Genomic DNA, 21846 nt, shown 5'->3' with positions numbered 1-21846 from the left:
GTCGGACACCCTCAGCAGGGCCCGGCGGGAGGGCTGTGGCCTCGGCCGGGCCGGACACCCTCAGCAGGGCCCGGCGGGAGGGCTGTGGGCCTCGGCTAGGGCCGAAGCAGCGGCGGATGCGGGCCTCCGGCTGTGTGGTGACCGCAGCGCGGTAAACCTCCTCAGGGTGGGAGTTGGGGTTATGTCCTGCCTGCCCGCCGTGAATCTCAGGGAAAAGCTGTGTTAAACGGCGAAGGGACAGGGGTTGAGGGTCCCGGGGCCGGGTCTGCCCCCACAGGGGCGGCTGGGGAGCTGGAGGGGGGGAACACGTCCCGGTCCTCCCCTCTCCTTGCTCCTAAAAAAACCCTAACTTGGGATTCTCTCTTCGTGCTGCTGTTGTCACCTGTTTTAAAAGAAATAGAGTATTCTGGGAAAGTCACCCAGACTCTGCCGTGACTCCAGACACGCCTGGAAACGGTACGTGGAAGCGTGGGTGCATGTGAATCGTTGTTGCTGCCTGCCCTGTTTAAAGGCAAGTGAAGTAATTGACCCCTGTGACAAATGTCTTCAGGTTTCTTCCACCCTCACCACCTCTGTTCTTGGGCTGTTTCTGTTGAACCTGTCCTCTACGCTGTTGTGACGAAAAGAAAGCCAGACAGAGGCTGAAGTACAGTACAGGGGCCTAAATATCTGTCCTGAGCATCTATGACATTAGTCAAACTGCCGAAAGCCAAATTAAAAAAGGAATCAAGTGGTTACTTAAAAAAATAATTCCCAGACTTGTTACATGTAATTCCAGGCAAACAAACAGAAAAGGCAGTGAGGTGGAATACAGTAAACACGATGTAAATGTGGCTTTCATAAAAATACTCATCAGGAAAATGTGTTGAAAAACGCTAAGCACTAAAAGCATAGAAGTGGCCATTAATGTTTGAGCTCATTCATGCAGACCGTGTTCCATTTAAGTCTTCATGTCTAGTTAAGAAAGGTAGGTGTTAATGAGGTCATTTGAGGAAGAGGATTGGGCATTTGCTACTGCCAGCCACAACAAATGCAAGGCATTGGGATGTAGGGCCTGGGATGTAATTTTGGCTTTATAAATATAATCCAAATAGAATTTACATGTCTCTTTAAAGTATCAAACGTGTGTGTTTGATTTTTTTAATTATTTTTTTGAAAGCTGTGTCTGCTCTGGGAGCACTTAGGTCATTGCCAAAATATAAATACTGATACACAGGGAAAGAATTAAGTGTGGAGAAAGATATATTGGCAAAGCCCTTTACTGCTGCAGTAAAACTGCCTCTGTGGGGATGCAATCTGCATCTATATACAGTTTTCCATTTTATTTTTGAAACTATATCAGTCAAGAATGACACTAATTACTAACACTGCTTTTGGTAAAAGTCCATGATGTAGTAGAAGATCTGAGTCCTTTGCTGCTCCTCTGGATTGCCATGTTAAAGAACCAGTTTTTTTGTTGAGTTTTGTGACATAGACACCCAAACAGTAGGAATTGTTGTGAAATCTTTTGGTGGTTGTTGTTGTTACTTGATGATACAGGTATTACATTATCTGTGAATTTGGTAGGTTTCTGAACCATAGTTCATGGCAGCTTTACAGGTAGGCTTTTTTTCTTCTCTGGTTATTAAACCCATCAAATCAAAGAATACTGGTAAGAAATGCATAGCATCAAAAATCCTAGCCCAGGGATTTTTAGAGGTTTTTTAAAAATCATATCTCAATAGTGTCTCCTAATTAATTTCCATTTATGTTTATCATGGAACAGACAATTCCCTTTGCACTTGGCAATCAAACCTTACTGTGTGACCCATACAGTTGCTTATAATCAGAATAGTGTCAGAAAAGTTTAATATATTTTGCAGCTCTTGGTGTCACGTAGCAGCAAGAAACAAAAAGACCCATTTATTTCTTTTTACAAGCTGTCCTCTGTTAGAGATAGTTGGCAATTTGTTTGGGGACAGCTTTTGAAATCAAAGTTGAGTGACCCACAGACATGTTCGTTCTGTACAATGTTGTATTTAAAAAATCTGCAAAGGTTTTTTTAATATGAAAGAGTATTGCTCATTTTTACTGCAGTAATATCAGGGGGACACATTGTAATTAGCTTTATGTTTTAATTGAAGGCACAGGGATGTTGAATTTTACTGTGTGATGCTGTGAATGGGAAACATTTCAATTATGTCTGTAAGCATAATGTTCTGAATATGCAACGTGACCTAGAATTACCCTTCCTCTAAATTAAGGTGGACTTAAGTAACATGAACTCAGAGAAATAGCACCAAACTGGTTTTAGCCTTCAGTCATGATGTAATGCCTCAGACACTCCAGTCACTCTTGTAGTTTGTTATCGGAGCTAACTGGATGGTTCCCAAACCTCAGATTGACTAATACAAGTTTTTCTTCATCTTTGTGTCTGTGTGCTCAAGACAAAAAATCTTTTATCTCTTAGCTGTTTTCAAGCCTAATAGGTTTTAAATGGTATTTTTTTAACATTTGAAGAACAATCTTTGCAGGGTTATTACTGGTGCTCAGGCAAACAAAGTGCTTGTTTAGTGAGCCAAAAGTGGGCAGTCAGCATCATCCAATAAATAAAGACTTGGCAGTGTAAAACTTATTAAGGTTATTTGTACACATTCTCTTTTCCAGATTGAGCACTGCTGGACTCTGCTAAGTCCATTCATTGTTCTAAATAGAAACTTTTAATGGTTGTTCAGAAGTTTGTGCATACCTCTGATTAAATATATATAGTATATAAGATATAATTTATAAACAAAATATATAAGATACCTAAAGTATATCTTTGTATTGTAAGTATTTCCCTCAGAATACATTAAAAATTACCAAAGATGCTGCACGTTTTCTTTATGTGCTTTCTCTTAATACTCTTTTATTCAAGAGGAATGTTTGTCAGGGTTCTTGACTCTAAGTGCATTCAGCAGAAAGCTAGCTGTTTGGAAAATAGTATTTCAGTCATTTGTAGGGCACTCCTTGGTAACATCTCAAGGATACAAGAAAACCAATAAATATACTGTATTTCTCTTACCATTCCCAGTGCAGTGGGACTCCCGCATCATTGCAGCAAGTCACAAAAACTTCTCTGTACATTTTTTTCCCCAAAAAAAGAATCCATCGTGAAGTTTTAACTTGTTCACCCTTTGAATGTATATTGGCATATTTTTGGTTTGAAAATGCGCTCATGTGTGCTTGTTCCTCCTCGGGATCTTGTCGCCCTTCTTTTCTGCCTGCCCGTTAAGATGGCCTTTTGCCCCGATTCACAGCGATGTGTCAGTGGTGGTGGGGCACACTTGCTAAGAAAGTGTTGGGTGTGATGACCAGGCCTTTGGAAACGGGTATATTCCACCAGTTTTCCTTTGGCCACGCCTGTCACCAAATGCGTGGGAACCTGTCTGAACTGCGTAGGCAAAAAGAACAGAACGGTCTGAGAAGTTTATGGCTGTGGAAAAGGAGACTAATTTTTTCCGCAGTGAAGCCAAATGCAGTCAGAAGGTAGTTGCAGATCAAAATACATGTTTTTCATGAATGCACAAACTTACAGATTCTCTAGGTCAAATTTATCTTCTGTTGGACAGTTGCAGCCCCTTTTTGGGGTCAATAAACGAGCTGCCTTCTGGCAGAATTGAAAATAAGCCAGTGGCTTCTAGGAGCGCCAGAGCTGTGCAGTCTTGCTCTTTATACAAGTGAGCCAGATGGCTGAGTCCAAAATACAGCTTGTATGATTTCTTTGTAGAGGAGACAGCTAGGTAATTGCATCTGGCAGTAGTTCATGATATTTTATGACTTTGTAATTATTGTTTGGGTTCAGTATATATTTTGTATGCAGGATCTAAACAAAATAATTTGATTATTGTAAGTCACCTTGTTAAGCATGGGTGTTTACCCATTTCTTATTGTTATTCATTACTTGACACAGTAATAAGGAGTTAATTTGTTCTAACTACCTAAAGTAATTAATTGGAAATCGGCTTTCCCCAGGTGTACCTGAATTAACTCTCTCATGTCATCTGGGGGTTTTATTACAATATTTTTGGAAATTCCTCTTTCCAGAAAGTATTGTTATCTTGTATTATACAGTTTGGAAGGATTTTAATTTTTTTTCTTACATTTATCTTTTGTTGACTTCCTAATGTTATTAAATCTTATGTATTTTGGAAATAGGAAGGTGTGGTAAGTTAGAGTTAACATTTTTATTGGTGCTGTTAGACTTTAAGAGTACTAGTAGAAATATAAGTTTATCATACTTAGAGCATAAGCACTGCAGGTGGAGTTACAGGACAGATTGTTAGTAACATCAGTATCAAAACAACAATCTATACTATAAAGAACTATGGGCAAAGAATGTTTTTACAAGAATGTTGGATTTTTAAAGTGAAGACTGTTACAATGTTAAAGTAACTGAGAAAAGTCACTTAGCCCTACCTTCTTCAAGCTACTAGCAACTGGATACTTAAGTATTTGGGTGTCCAACTCTTGAAAGCCATGGATGAGGTCTACTTTGGCGTTTGCTCTAGTTTGAAATCGGCGAGAATTACAGGTTTTGAGAATATGGCCCTCGATAAAGTCCTTGTTTCTTCTTCTTAGTGTGTTTTTAGTTGTTCCCTTTGACTTCACTGGCCGTGGTATTTCAGAACTGCAAAGCCCTACCAGTTCCCATTGTGTCAATACTGAGCGCTAGAAGACTTGTGGAAACAAGGACTTCCATGTCTAACGGTTAAGATGTTTTGTCATTGATGAAGTTTTGAGGATTTGAATGCATGTCATGCAAATGAATAAAATTTGAAATGTTCTGTACCTTTGAATATTCATAATTATTAATTTTAAAGTGAATTTGCTAGTATGTAATGTATCAGGAAAGTAACACATAGATAGTTAAGGTAAATGTGCAGTTAGAGAATGGATTTTTGTTTGTTTGTATTATCACATTTGTTTACTTTGATGCTTGGTATATTTGCTTACATGTTGTAGCAGACTTTGAATTCAGCACCAAAGTCAACTTTTAAGGAACTGACAACTATCATCTTCTATTTTAATGACAGAATATATTTTTTCAGTCTTGCCTTGTTTACTATAGATATATCAAAGAAGGCATATGAATATCATATATATTATATTCAGATGTATAAATGTGTGTATATACACGCACACATATGTTTGTATTTAAAAAAAAAAAAATGGAAACACTGCCTTGCATGTTTTCCCCCATGAAAAGGGTGAGACCCCAAATGCATCAAATTAAATCACTTGATACATAAGCCCTTGCATACTCATTATGATGAGCATAAGGTGGAAACTAGCATGGAAATGAATAGAATAGAATAAGTTTTTGTAGATAGGAGCTTATTACGTTGCTGAACATGACTGCATTGTCGGGAGTTGTTACTTCTTTGACAAAACATTCTCCTTTAAAATGTACTCTCCTTGATGACTTTCATTACAGCTTCTCCCTTAAGCAGTATTATCTAAAGACAGCATGTTATTTGTTGGTCTTATCAGGGTGGATGTTCATGCCCAGAGAATGTACGTTAACTGCTTACTCATTGTATAGAGAGCAGTGCAACTGTTAGCAACCCAGTTTCTTTGAAGCTGAGCTATTAAAGTCGCTGTTGAGTAGAAAGACGTCTAGATCTAATTTAGATAAATTCTGTTATTATATTTCAGAGTTCTTTTGCAGTTATTTGGTAAACAATGAAGGTTCTGTTGCTGAAGGATCCCAAAGACAAAGATTCAGGACCAGATCCATATATTAAAGTGAGTAAATTTTTAAAGAAGCAAGCAAACAATTGTGTTGTTCAGCAAGAGAGATTAATTTGATTGTTTCAAGTGAAAAAAGTGCTTAAACAAAATTACGAATGCATGTCTGAAATTATGCTAAGAAAAAAAGTATGCTAGAAAATTTGCTGTTACTGAAAAAATTATTTTAGTTGTGGGGCATTCGTACTGAATTCACCATTAAAGCTCTCAGCAAAGTACTGATATTAAAACAATTTCATTTTAATTAATTAATATTGATTACGTTCATATGGATAGAATTAAGATTACAAAAAATGTTAGTAGTCTTAGTGGGAATGTAATGTGAAAAAGAGGTTGTGGTCCTTTCTGCTATTGCCTTTAGTCATGTGAGTAGGTCTTACTTGTAAGGGCAGTTCTATTGACTTTAAAGAATTACAGAGATGTACAAGAATATTTGCAGGAGTAGGTGATCGATTGCCACTTAGGGACTTCAGAGTTATGTGCTGGTGTATACTGTAACTATTCGGTAGCTATGTAGGAGGCCTCAGTTTCACAGTTGTTTGTTTAGTATTGTGTTGTAATACTAAATAACTAACAAAACCAGATTCACTAGTAAAAGGAAGTAAGATGCCTTTGTATTTTACTTTAGTAAAAAGAAATATTTGTGCTTAGTCAATTCTTTGAAAAAGAAAAAACTACTGTTTGAAATCTATTTCAAGAGCTGTAAACCTTTTTTTGGTAGGAATTAGGATTATACGGATTTGAAGCAACTTTGATTCCAGTTTTGTCATTTGAATTCATATCTCTTGAAAGCTTATTTGAAAAGGTAGGTTTTAAATTAATTCAGTTGTCTTATTTTCAACAAAATTTAGGCCATGGTTCCTAAGATGCCATGTCTTACCTTGATTTAATAATGCCCTCTGTGGTACCTTTTTTTGTGTTTCCACAAACACAGTTGTACACAATACAATATTGTATACAACACAATACAGTATTGTATACTCCAACAAGTATGTTGCCCATACTTGTTGAAGAATTAAGTTGGTCAGATAGAAATCGTGTTTAGGGTGATGGAGCATAGGTAATCATAGGTTGGGGCATTTAGTCACAACAAAAAATGATAAGACTGTAGTCACAACTAAAGGTTACCTGAGGTTTACCCTTACGTTGTACTGAAATAGTGTACTGCATATCCTAGTTACATGGCATAAAATTGCATAATCAGTGTTTTCTTTCTACTCTTTCTTCAATGTATATATTTCATTTTAAAATGTTGAAAAGGTTTTCCAAGGAAGGTTCCCTTTATTGGCAATCTCCAACAGCACTGAACTTTGTTAGGTGTTTGAATGTATCATGATCTTCATCTACAAGTGATCCAAGAACATTTTTCCTTTTTTAGTACTGATCTTTGAGAGCCCCTTAGTAATCTTAACTGAGGGGGCAGGGGGCAAGTAGCTGTCTGAGTAGTACCCTCTGTGTTACTACTTGGAATAACAGTTCATTTCTCTTGTATGAATTTTTTAGTACCTCGTATGTTATTCGCCTATTCTTCCAGCTCATTTCAGTGACAGGAATCCTTGTCCATTCCTACAAATTCTCAGAATTAATATAATCTGTGCAAGTTTTGTTCTGAATTTAAGCTTTGTTATAGATTTCTGTTACAAATACTCTGGCTACTGGTAGTAATGAAATATTTGCCCTTTTCAGTTTCAGACACTTACTGAAGCTGTTTTATTCTTCACAAGTTTATAAAGAATTGACCAACTTAATTTTTAAATTTATGTATTAATTTTTTAATTTACTTCTTAAATTTACTGTTTGTAAGTAGCTCTCTCATCCAGAATGTTACGGAGGCCTAGTTTTTACCAGTCCAAGAGCTTTAGAAGCCATCAAGCTATGTTTAAAAGAGAATAGTAAAAATGAAGGTAAGTGCATATTTATATTCCTTAGTCTTTCTGTTTGAGTGTTTTATGGAGTCTGTAATTTTATTTCACCCACCAGTAGGTGTTTGGAGTATACCTTTTTTAAAAAGCTGTATATCATAGTTCTTTTGGCATCATAAAGGCCTTGCGAAATTGAGCTTTTAAGGGGTTGAGGGCTGGGTTTTCTGCACTTAATGCTGTTGTTAGAAATGAGAGAGCTTTTGGTGCAAATTACTAATTAGTGTGAGCTTTTTCAGTTGTGGTTATCTTTGCTAAAAAGAGTTGTAAACAGAAACTCATGCGTGAGGAGTATTTTGCTGCAGTGCCTAGTTTTGCTTACTAACCACTTTCCTCCCCTAAAGAGAGGAGCATTTTGTAGAAACTGGCCGCTGCTATTTCTGTGTAGGCTTCATATGGAGTCTTACAGAAAAACAGATTTCTCTGTCTTGAATATAAAATTTTTCAAGTGAATTTAGCATTAGCTAAAAAGCACTGAAGACATGGTGATACATAAAAGCCAACAGATTAGTTGTAAGAATCCTGCAGAATGCCAAATAGAAATTACCATACCAATGATCTATCAAATCCTTGTAAACTCTTCTGAATTCCTATGCTAAGTGTTAACTACTGGCTTTGGGTTTATGTGTGCACTTAAATTGTATCATTACTTTATCTGCTCCATATTTTGGCTGTAGTCATACTAATCAATGTACAGTGAGTAAGGTTACACTCTTCAGTAAATGCACTGTCAGCTCATTTTAGCATTTTCAACAGCAGAGGGCTATATTTTAGGATTTTTGGTCAAATGTAGTATCTTACCTAGAGTTCGTATATAGGTCTGATTAGTAATTTGGGGAGTCTTTAGTTCCTATTTGGGTTCCTTTCAAAGGTAATAAATCCTTTTCCTTCTTTAGAATAGTTTCCTATGATTTTTTTTTTTATTACTGTTGTAGTTTCTATTTCTAATTTTTTTTTCCCCCCAGGAATACTAGAAAGGAACTCAATGTCCTATGCTGTACTGTTTTAAGACAAGATAGTAAAAGACTTAGTGTATCTATTTTTGACTCGTTAGGATTTCGGGTATAGGGATCAGGTAGCTGGATCCAAGAAGTGTAATCTATAAGATACAGTCTGAAGGAGGAAAACCACTTCCTACTAATTTTATTTTGGTCTCTGGTAGATTTTATTTCTGAGCTGATAACTTATTTTTGGTGTATTTTTAAAATAGAATCAGTTTCTATGTTTTTCTTGTATAAGAAAGAGTTGTATTATAGAGTACTGTAGTGCATGAACATAGATTTTTACCCTTTTATTTGTTGTCATATAAGATTATATGTGGGTTTTTTGCCTAAGCCTTCAGCTTTAAACCACCAGTTTGTATGTCTAAATCTCCCTTTGTACTATGTGCTGTTTTTTCCTATGAGTTTTGATGCTTTTTAAAATTCTTAATGCCAAAATATAAATTAACATTGCAAGTTGCATGTGATCTGGCATAGGGCAAGCGTGCATTAAAAATGCTGCTTAACAAAAGCAGCTAAGAACTGTTTATTCAAATTAAGCTTTTAAAAACATGTTGTAGACTGCTGTTTATACAATGAAAAAAAATACATTAAAGATTCATTTTCTATGTCCAGATTTGCTGAAATATGTAGTGGAGTATTAGTTGTTATTATTACTATTTTGCTGTATTTGTAGATTAAACAGAAGTTCAAATACTCATTTAGCATTTGTATTTTGTTGCCACTTGCTTAAATTTAATTTAATGTTTTTCAGCCTGGTCAAAATCTCTTAAACAAAGATGGAATACCAAACCAGCATACGTGGTAGGAAAAACTACAGCTTCTCTAGGTAAGCTGGGGTTTAAAAAAAAAAATCTTAGATAAATCTGTCTTGTAAAGTACATTTTTTGGAATATTGGCTGCTATTCAAGGGTGCTTAGAAGAAAATATAGGGAAGTTTTATAAATGGATAATTTTGAAAACAGGTAATTGTATACACATTAGAACTATATGTGCTTAGTTCAGCTAAGGTTCTAGCTTCTGGTTTTTCATTACTTTTGTATTGTGATGGTAACTACTTTAAAAGTTTGGTCAAAAAAAGAAGAAAAAAACCTTTGTTCTTAATTTGCATGTGGTTTTTTTCATTCACTTTGGAAATTAAATTGGATGAAGGGGATTATAACATGGTTGTCTGAGACTGTACAAAGTGTGATGCACTGGCCCTTCATTCCCTCAGTGTTCCTGCGAGGCATTTGCCAAACAGAAGTCAGCAGTATACTTCCCATTGACTTCAGTGGGTCAGCTGCTTTATTCGTCTTGACACTGGTTTTAATTTGATGCAATATATATTTTATGTACGTAAAAAAATGCAACGTAGATTTTAGTTTATGAAAGCCTTTCTTATTGTAAGAATGCATTGTAGCTTTAGCTTCCACTGAACCACACAGGAAATATTATGAAAAGACTAGCATTTGAGAGTTTTAAGAATCTTGATTTTTTTTCTACTTCTAGTACAAAAATAGTTCAGATAAGTACTGGCTACCTCTGTAAAAAGCATATTTTTTCAGGCAGGTTGGTAACAACACTGAATCACCAACCGGTAACACCTAACAAGCATCTTGAATCAATCGAGTCCCAAATTAGTTAATTTATCAGGAATTCATCTTAATCCTACTTACTGGCTTAAGACAGACCAGTGTTATACTCAGATTTTCTGATAATATTTCAGCTTTCACTACAAAGAAGAGCAATACGCTCGTTGGGAAGCTACCTGCAACCGTGCCATGCCAGGAATTGCAGCCTATTCAGCGCAGTCAGACAGTGCTTTCTGTTTCACCTGCTTCAGGTAGGAGAGTTTAGAAACTCTCCAAAACAGCTTAGCTATCCCCAGGATTCTTCTATCGTAATTTGTCTTTCTAGAACCAAAACCAAATCTTGCGTAGCATGTTACTACTTCAAAGGCTCTGATTTTTTGCTTTTCAAAGAAGTATTTGTGAGTGTGGATCAAGTTGTGTCTCCCTTTTCAACCCATGTTTCTGTGATAGTAAATCTGAATTGTTTTCATTGATTTAAATGTTTTTCTTTGCTGCTTTTGGTTATAGTGGAAGAAATTGGTCTTACTCCACAAGGAGAAAAGTCTGGAAATGCTGAAAAATTAGCTGAATATATTTGCTCAAGTAAGTACCTAAAATCTTCTACTTAAATTAAGCTAATGTACCTTCTGTTGTTTCGGAATTTCCTATAAATCAAGTGTACACTGAAGCGGAGAAGTACTTCCTGCATATATCTCTTCTATGCAGAACTCATGAATCAACTTCTGGTAATGCAGGTGATATCTTTAAAAGATGATAAAAAATACTTTGAAATATCTATGCAAAATACTAATTTACATGAAATTTCAGACTCTGTAATTGATTAATAATCCTATATGACCCAGTAGACAAAGTATTTTTTTACTAAAAGATCAGAGCTATAATGATTGGAAATTGCTGCTTAATCATGAGATTTAAATGATTATGACTGTAGGTGTGTTGCTTCTCTGTGCACTTGGGGTGACCTGACTTCTCTTGCTTCAAACCAGTTGATGCTGGGGATTTTTCACCATGCCATAGTGCCAGGTAGATAAGGGGAACTCCTTTCCTCAGAATGAACATGTGGTTTCAGAGGAATCTATTTTTCAGCACCAAAGGAGAGTGGTTTTGAAGTTGCAGAAAGGGTTAGTTAAAATGATTGTTTTGTTTAACCATTTTGTTATGGTTAAAGCTGAATGTGCTGATCTGTTTGCTGCTTCTAAATGTATTATCAGATTGTTGGGTAATTTTTAAAAGTCTAGTTAGTCTACTGCCTCAGGGGTTTTTTTACTGTAGTTTGTTAAAATTTCCGGTAGTAATAAGAAACATTTTTAGGCTTAGGGGCTCATTATTTTTTCAGTGGGTGGGTCAGTACAAGCTGTGAAAAAAGAGGCTGTGTTTTTGTACAGCCTGGGATATAGGAGTTGGGTGAAGAATGTCATAAGTGGGAGCTGCCAGTGCAATGAGTTTGACCTTGGAGCTTCTGACACACGTGGTGGTGTTCCAGGGGATCCACGACTGAGGTGCATACTGCCTTCAAAGTGTCCGTCTTGAGCGTCGGCTGGGAGGAACAGTTATCAAAAGAAGTCAGCAAAATTAGGCCCCAAGCACTCTGAAACTCGTAGCTAAAATAACGTCTATACCAGGTGAAAATCACACCTAAGGTTCAGTATCTCGGCAGCAACTTGTTAGCTGGCGGATTCTTCTCTGTACTTTTACACGACCTGGGGTGCATCCCCGCTCATGTAAGAAAGCAGGGAGCTGTGTTGTGGAGCCTCATACTGAAATTGGAGGGTGGCTTTCAGTCTGATACCAAGGTATGTCCTTTGCTGAAGGTCTGTCTGCCCCAAATTTAAAAGGGGGAACAGAAACCTTCATCTAGAGGCTCATGCAGTGTCCACTAATGGGACAGAGAACGACCAATGCTTTGAAAAGCCGTTACTCAGTCAGTCAAGGTAAATAGTCTGCCTTTGGCTAACCCTAGTCAGAGAAACAAATGACAGTGCAGTTATTCTAGATGTTGGATGAATTATTGTATCTGCTGGTTTAAAAGCCTACTGCTGACCACGCTTTATGAACTTGCTGAATAAGGTGCTAGGTGCTTCAGTAGTGGAAATGATGTCAAGAACCCTGACACGTTATTTTTGGCTGTTAGGCATGTTAGATGTGAAAGAGAGTGTTGATTAGCAAAGTCTGCATAGTAGCAGAGATTTATAGTAAAAGAAAAATTGATTTGAGCTGGCAAGTATTGTTTTTTATGGGCAGAGTGCTCTGTTATTCATTGGCAAATAAAATATTTTAACTATGTGGAATATTTCATGATAAAAATTAGAGTTACCAACACAAGATTAAGTAATAAATTCTGAAAATTAAAAATGAAATTTTCAACACAAAAATGCCATAAGTGAAGAATAACCCACATCTACTCTTCAAAAGATATTTTAAAACAAAGACTGGTTTTAGCTGATTTTTTAGTGCTAGGAAATTTACTTCTGGTAATGAATTAATGTTTGCCAGTTTGCAGATGGAGGGATTTTTGAGAAGGAAGATGAGAAAAATACCTGTCTCTTTTGTTGCATGATCGTGAAAAAAAACCTAGGATCAGGTCTAAAGAAAACAGTGCATGTAGTACCAGCAATGGAAAAATTCCTCATTGGTGCACCTGTGACTGGCACACTTACTTCATCGTAACATCTTCTTGGTTATTTTCTCAGTCCAGTCAAGGATCATCCTGGTTCTTTCTCCTCCCTTGGGAACTGCTTGGTTCACAGACCCTGTTACTTCTGACCATGTCTGATCCCGTGGCTATTTCCCTGCTTTGCCTGCACCCTCCTGCCGAGGTGGGAGCTGGCAGTCACAGAGGGAGCCGGACAGGGAATAGCACTGTCTGGTGAGAGCAGAGAAATTCCAGAGCCAGCAGCACCTTCTGGTAGCCACCAAAGAAAGAGAGAACTGTGTGTTTACAGCCTTTTACATAGAGTATCCTGAGGGCAGTTTCATACCAGAACACCAGCAGGCTATTTAAATTAACACAGTGCTGCAGCATTTCCATTATCCTTGCAAAAATGACTGCCTTTGAATACCCTTCGGTTTCGATAACCGAACAGTGAATTTCAATCATTGGAGACTGCCTGTTGTTGATACATATAATCATACTCAATGATTTATTGGATTTTGCGTACTTATGCACTCTCAATTTATCAAGTGGTTTATAACAACCTCTGAATTACAGATTAAATTACATCATGTTCCCTATTATGTATATATTTAATTTTGTTTATGCATAAAATGATAAGTAAATGAAAAGAATGGCTCTAAATTTGTTATATCATTAGAATTTATTGTCAGAATAAAAATAAAATCTGAAGCAATGAAATTTCTTCTGGTATTCACCTCTTGTGCTGTGGTACCCACTTCAGCTTAAGTGATTGGGAAAAAAAAGGAATTTACTCCTTAACTAGCTAGTTAGCTCTACTCTCTTTTCAAGGCAAATATTTTTTCAGTTTTATTACAGTGTAGCATTTGTGTTGGTTACAGAAGTAGGGGATACCATGAGGGCCAATGCTTGTTGTATTGTTCAGGCCTACTAAGGAATTTTTCTGTGCTTTATAAACACCAGTCAAAAAGGATTAGTGTTTCTTTACAGATATCATACTGACATTTCAATTAACTGACATGAGTTGCAGGAGGATTAATGCTGAAATATTTAGGTTTTATCTTATTATTTTACAATCTCTTTTACATTCTGTCCCAAGTTCATTCTTCCTTCCTGTAATTTATTACAAGCATATCTATGGCTTCTAATAAAACCTCAGTGTGTATTTAGGACAGTCAGATATATCTGTGTTGACTCCTGCTAGGGTCTTTCCATTTGATTTTTACTGTGCTGCCCTTCCCACCACCCCCCGAGGCATCTCTGATGCCTACTGTTATAAACCAAGAAGCTACTTCCAGCACTTAAAAAAAAAAAAAGCATTTCTTTTTCTAGTAGGCATCTCTTAAACAGTTGTATTAATGTATCTGAATTAGTAATAAAAAAAATGTGTTGATGAACTCTCATTTATTTTGAAAGATGAATGCAAAGTTGCGTGCAGCTGCGTAGAATTTAATCTTGAAATTTTCTCTGTATTTGTTATTTATAGGAAAGGCAAACTCTGTGCAAAAAAAGCCTGCTGTTAAATTCCTATCCAAAAATCAAATTCTTCCTTGATTAAAATGCTCTTTATCTTTTGCAAAGTGTTAATATTCACTCTTATTAGATAAAATCTAGCAGTGGAAAATCTTGCCAAAACAATTAGTTTAGTCCCTAAACCCAGCAAATTATTGAGAATCTCATACAGACAGTGCTATTTGCTAGTTTCAGGTAGATTGAAACTTTTCAGCACAGTATTTCTGTCCTCTTCTTTGTCTGCCTGAACATTCTTTTATATAGAGCAAGCTGTCATGTATTGAGTGGGACTAAGATTTTAAATATAAAATTGAGGAAGATTGTGTTTCTGAGGAGGAAGAGGAGGAGGAGATAACTTGCACAGTACTTGTTTTGCTTTGTAGAATGGCAAGGAGAATAGAAATGTGGTTTATCTTTTGTGCAATCTTTTTAGCCAATGTATTCATATTATAGTTATGGAATATTTTTTAATTTACATGCTAAGTAGCCTCTGTCCTCTGAATTGTGGATGCAGTTGCACTGCAAATGTTCTCAGTTATCTTACGGCTGTGTCTGTGATGAAGCATGCAGCATTTACTGCAGTGTTCAACATCTGATACGTTTAAAATGTATTAAATGTATCATGTTTACTCTTTATTAAAAACATAAGTTAATTAAAGTTCTTGCTTGTGTATTTACAGGAGAGAAACCTAATTCCTCAGCTCTTCTTTTTCCTTGTGGAGCCCTGAAAAGAGAAGTACTTCCTACGGTACTTAGAGAAAAAGGTTGAACTTCCCTTGGAGCCTCATTTTAATTAGTCAGTTATGAGAAAAGTTGTATCTAGAGCTTGTGAACCAAATTTGAATAACTAAAAATTGAATTTGCTATTAAGTTGGCTAGAAGTTAGAGGATGGGAGTAAAAACTGCGAGGTTGGATTGCTGCCCGCAGCACTGGGACTGAGCTGTAGCATGACGTGAGCAAGGTTATTTGCCTTGTTCTTCACCCGCGTTCTCTTCTGTGAGTTGGGAGATAACTCCCAGAAACGCTGCAAGGCTTGCCAGTTTGCCAGAGTGCTTCGAGGTCCTCTGATTACAGATGCTTTAGTACATCTTGAAACTCTAGAAGTACCTTTTCTCTATCTTTTTAATCTTTTTAGCCTAAAATAGTGCACTGAAGTGCAGTTAGCATGTTGAGAGTGTTTTTTTGAAATAATAGAAATTTAATGAAACCCTGTTTAATTATGAATGTATATCCTGATTCCAGGTATACCTCTGGAAAGCCTTACTGTTTATCAAACAACCCAACACGCTGACCTGCAAGAATCTTTGAGCAGTTACTTCTCACAACAGGTATTGGATGCTGATGTAATCTGAGGTTTTTCTGGGGTATATGGTAATAGCTAGCAGAATGTACTCTTTTTTTTTTCAGCTGTCTGTAAATGGTAATTGTGGTGATACAGGAATATCCTGCATGGGCTTCTTGTTTTGTTTCCCCGTTGACTACCAAGAAAATCTTTTAGCAGAAGTTTCAGAAAGAAAGCGCGAGTCCCTCAGTTATTTCTTATGACAATTGTAAACGAGCCCACAAGACACGAGAAAGAAGAAAAACAAAAATTTTCACATTTTGTCTAACTTTCAAAATACATGTATGTTTCAGAATTTCTGCATAAATAATTACATATATAACTGCATAAATAATTACTTATTCAGTTTATTTCTTTGAGCTGGACAAGACTGCTTTTTAAGCAATACCGTGTCAGAAATTACATTTAGCGAGGATATCTATTGAACAGCTTTATCATTAATTTTTATTAGTGTAATTGTGTCCTGGTTTCAGCTGGGATAGAGTTAACTGTCTTCCTAGTAGCTGGTACAGTGCTATGTTTTGAGTTCAACATGTGAAGAATGTTGATAACACTGATGTTTTCAGTTGTTGCTCAGTAGTGTTTAGACTAAAGTCAAGGATTTTTCAGCTTCTCATGCCCAGCCAGGGCACAAGAAGTTGGCACGGGACACAGCCAGGGCACCTGACCCAAACTGGCCAGCGGTGTATTCCATACCATGGGACGTCCCATCTAGTTTAGGAACTGGGAAGTGGGGGCGGGGAATCGCCGCTCGGGGACTGGCGGGGTGTCGGTCGGCGGGTGGTGAGCTATTGCCCTGCGCATCGTTTGTATGTTCCAATCCTTTTATTACTACTGTTGTCATTTTATTAATATTATCATTATCATTATTAGTTCCTTCTTTTCTGTTCTATTAAACCGTTCTTATCTCAACCCAGGAGTTTTACTTTTTTTCCTGATTTTCTCCCCCATCCAGTGGGATGGGGGGAGAGTGAGTGAGCGGCTGCGTGGTGCTTAGTTGCTGGCTGGGCTTAAACCACGACAAATTGAAATATCACTGGACATCTTTGCTGTATACTACAAATCAGAATGCAGTAGTAACCTGCCCTACATAGTTTCAGTGTTCCTTCTCCGTTTATCCAATTTATGAATGTAGTATTCTCATTTTAAGTGTTAGAATTCCAAGCGGCATGCTGTTGACCAGTGTATTGAGATATATTTGCTAGAATTATCAATATTTTTCTCTTTTTAAAACGGTCTAGTAAATGTCATTAATCAAGGATCAGTGCATAATAAAAGATTTGAAGGTACTAATAATGGCTTTTATTTTTTCAAGACTGTCTTTCTGAATTTTCCATTTGTAGGAGCCTACATGATATCTAGGATTAATTTTATTCAAAGTGCAGGCCTTCTTTCTTACAGAAACTTGGCTTCCTTGAGCGTGTTGCACCTCTTTTTAGAATCTGTGCATTAATGTCTTGCTAAATGACATACTGATTTTAAAGTTCTTTTTCAAAAGGTTCTAAAAGGTTATGGTGTGGGCTGTCTAACCAATACACGGTAGTATATCCTGGTGATCCCCAGTGGATATGGCAGTTCTGAACCCCACGGTATTTGGTTAATAGCAATTACGAAATTGAGTCAGTAGTGCATATGCATTTTGTAACTGTCTGAACTCTTTTTATGGAACTCCTTGCTTGCCGCAATTAGATGTTAGTTTCAGTGTAAAGCTGCTAAAATGTGTTTCTCATGCGCTTTTTAGTTGTTCTTACCTGATGATATCGTGGTTATATATTTAGTGCGCGGAGAGCTGACATAAAACGACAAGTGTTTAGCATTTGGTGAGACAATGAACAGCACTGTGTTAAACTGTCATTCTGGCCTCCGTGAGCTAAGGCTAGCTTCCAAGTCATGCGCTATAAAATAACAACAGATGTAGTTTGAGTGGAACTAGTGTATCTTTCTTGTCAGACAGAAAATCATGATAAAGGAGGCACGTGCTTTGGGTCCACAGCTCAAGAGCTTGGGCCCTTCATTCCAGACCGAATTCTGCAGTTTTCTTTTGGCTACAGAAGGTTGCTGCTGCTATCTTAAGGCAGGCTTATTCTGAGAGCGAGCGAGCCCTTCCCAGGGTCTGCAGTTTTAAGGCAACACCTCATCTTTGCCAGAGCTTCTCAGGGCGGGCAGAACTTAGGGTAAACCACATAAGCTAGGAAACAGAGAATATGTGCAGAACTGAGATAGATGGGAATGGATTTAGGGAAATAGCTTGCTGAGTTTTCTTGCTGAATAAGTACGGCTGCAGAACACTTTCAGTACATTTATCAGCAAGTGCTTGTTTGACAAACTATTTGTTTCAAGTCACACCTGAATTTCAGCATTCTGTGGTATGGCAGGCTGTCTGCACCACAGGAAACCCTTTCTGTTGGCTTAACTGCTGTTCCTCATTAATAAAACACTTCACGTCCATATAGAGACAGTTGAAAGGATTTATGTGAATGTGTACTGATACACTGCTGGAATTGTGAGTAGTATATGCCAACCTATGGTTACTTTTACTCAGGGATTTCCAGCAAGCATCGTGTTCTTCAGTCCATCTGGTGTCAAATTTTGCCTCCAGCACATTCAGAAGCTTTCAGGGGATTTAATCAACCATATCAAGGTATCTTCTCTTTAAAAGGGGTGAAATACAGTGGGGAGGAAGTTTGGGGTGAGCAATGAGATACGAAGGCTGTTAAACCCTTTACAAACCTTTGTTTTCTCTTTTGTTTGTGTTTTATTTCTCTGAAAAAACAGATTATAGCACATACATAGATAGCAAATACAAATGTTATTATATAGCTGAGAGCCTTTTTTAAAAAAAAGAAGAAGAAATTGTTTTCACCTAGAATTTTTTTCCCCAACTAACTTGCCCAGTCTCCACTGGGTACAGGCTTTTTTTTCTGTTAGTGATGTGAAGTGGTGAATAGTTCTTGCTTGAATCGGGCTGAGGCATATTAAAATTCCTCTCACTTTTCCTGTTTTGTGGGACTAAGAGCTTTAAATGTTTATAATGGCGAGATAAATAATAATCTTTCCTAAGTAAATTCTAAGAAGCTCGATTGATAGGCGTTTTTTAATGCTGAAAATCTTCAACGTGAAATGGTTAGTACAGTTTAGTAAGCTCAGCCATGCAAGTTGATACACTGACAATGTCAGCAAAGAAGGAAGGATGTGTACCTAAGTAACTAGTAAGAGTTGATGCCGTAACTGACTACGCTATGATAACTGTAAATAATGCCATTTCAGTTTGCTGCTATCGGTCCAACAACTGCGGAAGCCATGGAAGCAGCAGGAATCCCAGTTAGCTGTACTGCAGAGAGTCCGACTCCCCAAGACCTCGCCGCTGGGATCCAAAAAGCACTTCGCTTACAGAACTGCTGTTTAGCTAAATGAGAGCACAGCATGCGTTCGAAGGTGAATATGGTGCTGTAGAAGACTTTTCCATTTTGCAGACCTGTTGTCCCGCAAGAAAGTATTTTTCAGGATTATGCAACACTGTCCTTGCATCTAAATGTCTAAGAAATCTAGAATTTGTCCAGCATATTTTAAAGCATCTAGCTATTCCCCTTTTTCTCATGTGTGCAGTGTAAATATTTTATGTGGGCATTCCTTGAAAACTAGTTGTGAGAGGCTAATCTGCATCAGAGTAGTATACTGAAATAAATGTATCACCTCAGGTATCTCCTAGCACACAAGGTAAGGATTTTCCTTCTCTGTATAGCCAGTTTTACTTGCACATCTTTTTCTTTTGTAGAAGAAGAGCATACTTACAGTGGAGTATTTTCTATTGTAAAGCTTACTTCTTCATTGTTCTGCTTTTCAAACATTTATATTAAAATGATGATTGTAGATTCTCAGTGGAATAGGACAGTCCTTGAAGTGAAGTTGCACTGTGTGGAGCTAATAGCAGGTCAGCTGTTGCCACTCAATATCCTTATAGTACAGGGTCTTAAAAAATTAGGTTTTGGTTTCTATTTCTCTAGTGAAAGATGATTTATTAACAGAGAAATAAACTGGCTTATCATCATTAATAATGGTGTTAGAGTTGTCTGTTTTGGATGTGGTTTATGCTTTAATTGTTTATCTGTGAAAGGAGAAAAACTAATCCTATTTAGTGCTAATGCTAAAAAATTCGTAGAAGATTTAAATCATAATATACTCAATTATAATCCTCATGGAAGTCATTCATGTTGTTAGTATAGTGCTGAGGTTCATAGAATAACAGAGAAATCCTCATTTGCTGTAAGTTTCTATTAGCTTAATTCTGAGTATATGACCTGAATTTCCAATTAGGTAAGATGCTCTGTACCTAGAATAAGAACCCAATTATGTTAATATAAACTGAAGTAATTTCAAATTGTGTATGTGGATTCATCAGTCAGACTGGGCACAATAAGACAACCATTTTGCTTTATAAAGCAGTTCAGTTTCTTGAGATGAAATAGAGTCTCGGAAGTATACTAATTTCTGCAAGATAATGTTGAACAGTGGGAGGAATACTTCATCATTAAAGAACAACATCCTGTAGGATACTAGAATCGCTGTGGTAACTAGATGTAGCTGTAGGATGGTGTAGACATGCCCCGGGGAAAGAAGGAAGAGAATGGTTACGCAGCAACTGTTGACTTTGCCCCCCCCCCCCCCCCTTTTTTTTTTTTTTTTTTTTTTAAGATGAGTGAAGTTAAGCTGTTGAACATTCAGATTCAGCTGGGTAGCGTCATTATAACAATGAGCATGCAGTACTGTTCATCTCTTCCTTCAAAAATAAATCCACAGCAGAGCGAGGATTTGGAAGTCTGTTCAAGTCCCCTGCAGTACTACTCACATCTCTAGTGTCTGACACCGTAGAGGGCAGCTGGGAGAAGTTTTGTGCGAGTTAGCGCCTTGGGGAAGAGGAAGAAGGGGAGACGTGGTCAAGAGAAGAGGGTGAGAACCAGAAACGAGCCAACCGTAGGCTTGTGCTCCCTTGCGTTATATGGCAAATTCTTTTGCTAGCGTAAGTTACATCCACTTGTTGGTCTCCCTCATCAGCCCAGGCCTATTTTTACATGTCTTTCCAGCAGAAACGATCAGTAGCCATCACGGCCGAGTAACACGTACTCATCACATTTAATAGAACAATGTAAAACCAAGACTGCAAAGGGCTCTAGGAGGAAATCAGGTTGCCTTGCTTCTGTCACTTCAGATAGATAGCGTGCTCCTTCTTGACCTGTGACAAACAGAAGATAGCTCAGAGGACTTGACCTGCAGTAGAAGAGGTTAACCTAAGTAAGTGAGGTGTAGCTGGCATTTGCTGTGGGATGTGGAGGCCACGCGAACAGTTGCTGTGACTCGATACCATCTCTGAATCTGAAATTCAGACATACTGTTTGTCCATGAAAAACACCAGCTTGAAAAAACCACCGGTTTGAGAATACCAGCTCTATACCTTGGTTCACAGTAGTATGCAGTAACGTATTGCAGTCAAAAGAGAAAAGGGAGTAGAATTGCAGCAGCTGAACGGGTTTTTATCCCTTTCCATCCACATCAGCTATGTAGAGGCCTGGCTTGGTTTTACCCAAGGAACCCTCCCACAGCTGAAACCACCATTCCCAGATCACCATTGGTACCGAGTTCTTCCCAGGCTGGGGCTGGGGAAATTCATCCTCGTGGAAGATCCAGACGATAGTCCATACCGTGGGCCCTTGGCTATTTTACCTGCTACCGACCTGGCTTTAGAGCACTGCGTGAGCCTCCTCCCCACACACAAATGCCGCTCTAAGGAAGAGACCGCGCTCCCAGCTGCTGCCTTTGCAATCCTGAGTCTGCCTGTGTAATTAAGAAGCAGGAGATGTTTTCCTGCAGAGGATGAGTCCTACCCAAGCGCTGCAGCATTCATAAACCAGGGAGGGCTTAAGACTTTTATGAGTAAGTAATTTGGCAGGTTACAGACCTGATCTATTCTATGTATGTGACTCAGTGAGGTCCTGTAAAATATTACTTCCATTTTGTTACAAGGAAGCAAGAAGAGGTTACACGACTTCCCCCACAGCCACAGGAACAGACAATTAACTGGTTCTCGGGGCTTATGCTGAG

General features: G+C 37.7%; 1 protein-coding gene across 2 annotated transcripts; it reads left to right on the top strand.

Annotated features, from left to right (window-relative positions):
• On the top strand, window positions 1-20069 carry UROS (uroporphyrinogen III synthase). Of its 2 annotated transcripts, none has more exons than XR_007507158.1 (10): window positions 1-456; window positions 5677-5766; window positions 6491-6574; window positions 7577-7673; window positions 9444-9518; window positions 10771-10845; window positions 15088-15155; window positions 15651-15736; window positions 18293-18391; window positions 19018-19052. XR_007507158.1 is itself a non-coding variant. In XM_049809560.1 (10 exons), exons 2-10 carry the CDS (start codon window positions 5704-5706, stop codon window positions 19162-19164), a joined length of 810 nt encoding a protein of 269 aa, XP_049665517.1. In that variant the 5' UTR covers window positions 1-456; window positions 5677-5703; the 3' UTR covers window positions 19165-20069. The 2 variants fall into 2 exon arrangements, 1 of the variants encoding a protein (XP_049665517.1); XM_049809560.1 differs by having other exon boundaries at window positions 15088-15171; window positions 19018-20069.
• The last annotated feature ends 1777 nt before the right edge of the window (window positions 20070-21846 follow it).

The sequence above is a fragment of the Accipiter gentilis genome, chromosome 9 (genome assembly GCF_929443795.1).
Source record: "Accipiter gentilis chromosome 9, bAccGen1.1, whole genome shotgun sequence".
Classification (NCBI taxonomy): domain Eukaryota; kingdom Metazoa; phylum Chordata; class Aves; order Accipitriformes; family Accipitridae; genus Astur; species Astur gentilis.
Note: the sequence above shows the minus strand (reverse complement) of the source record. Positions and strands in the feature narration are given on the sequence as shown.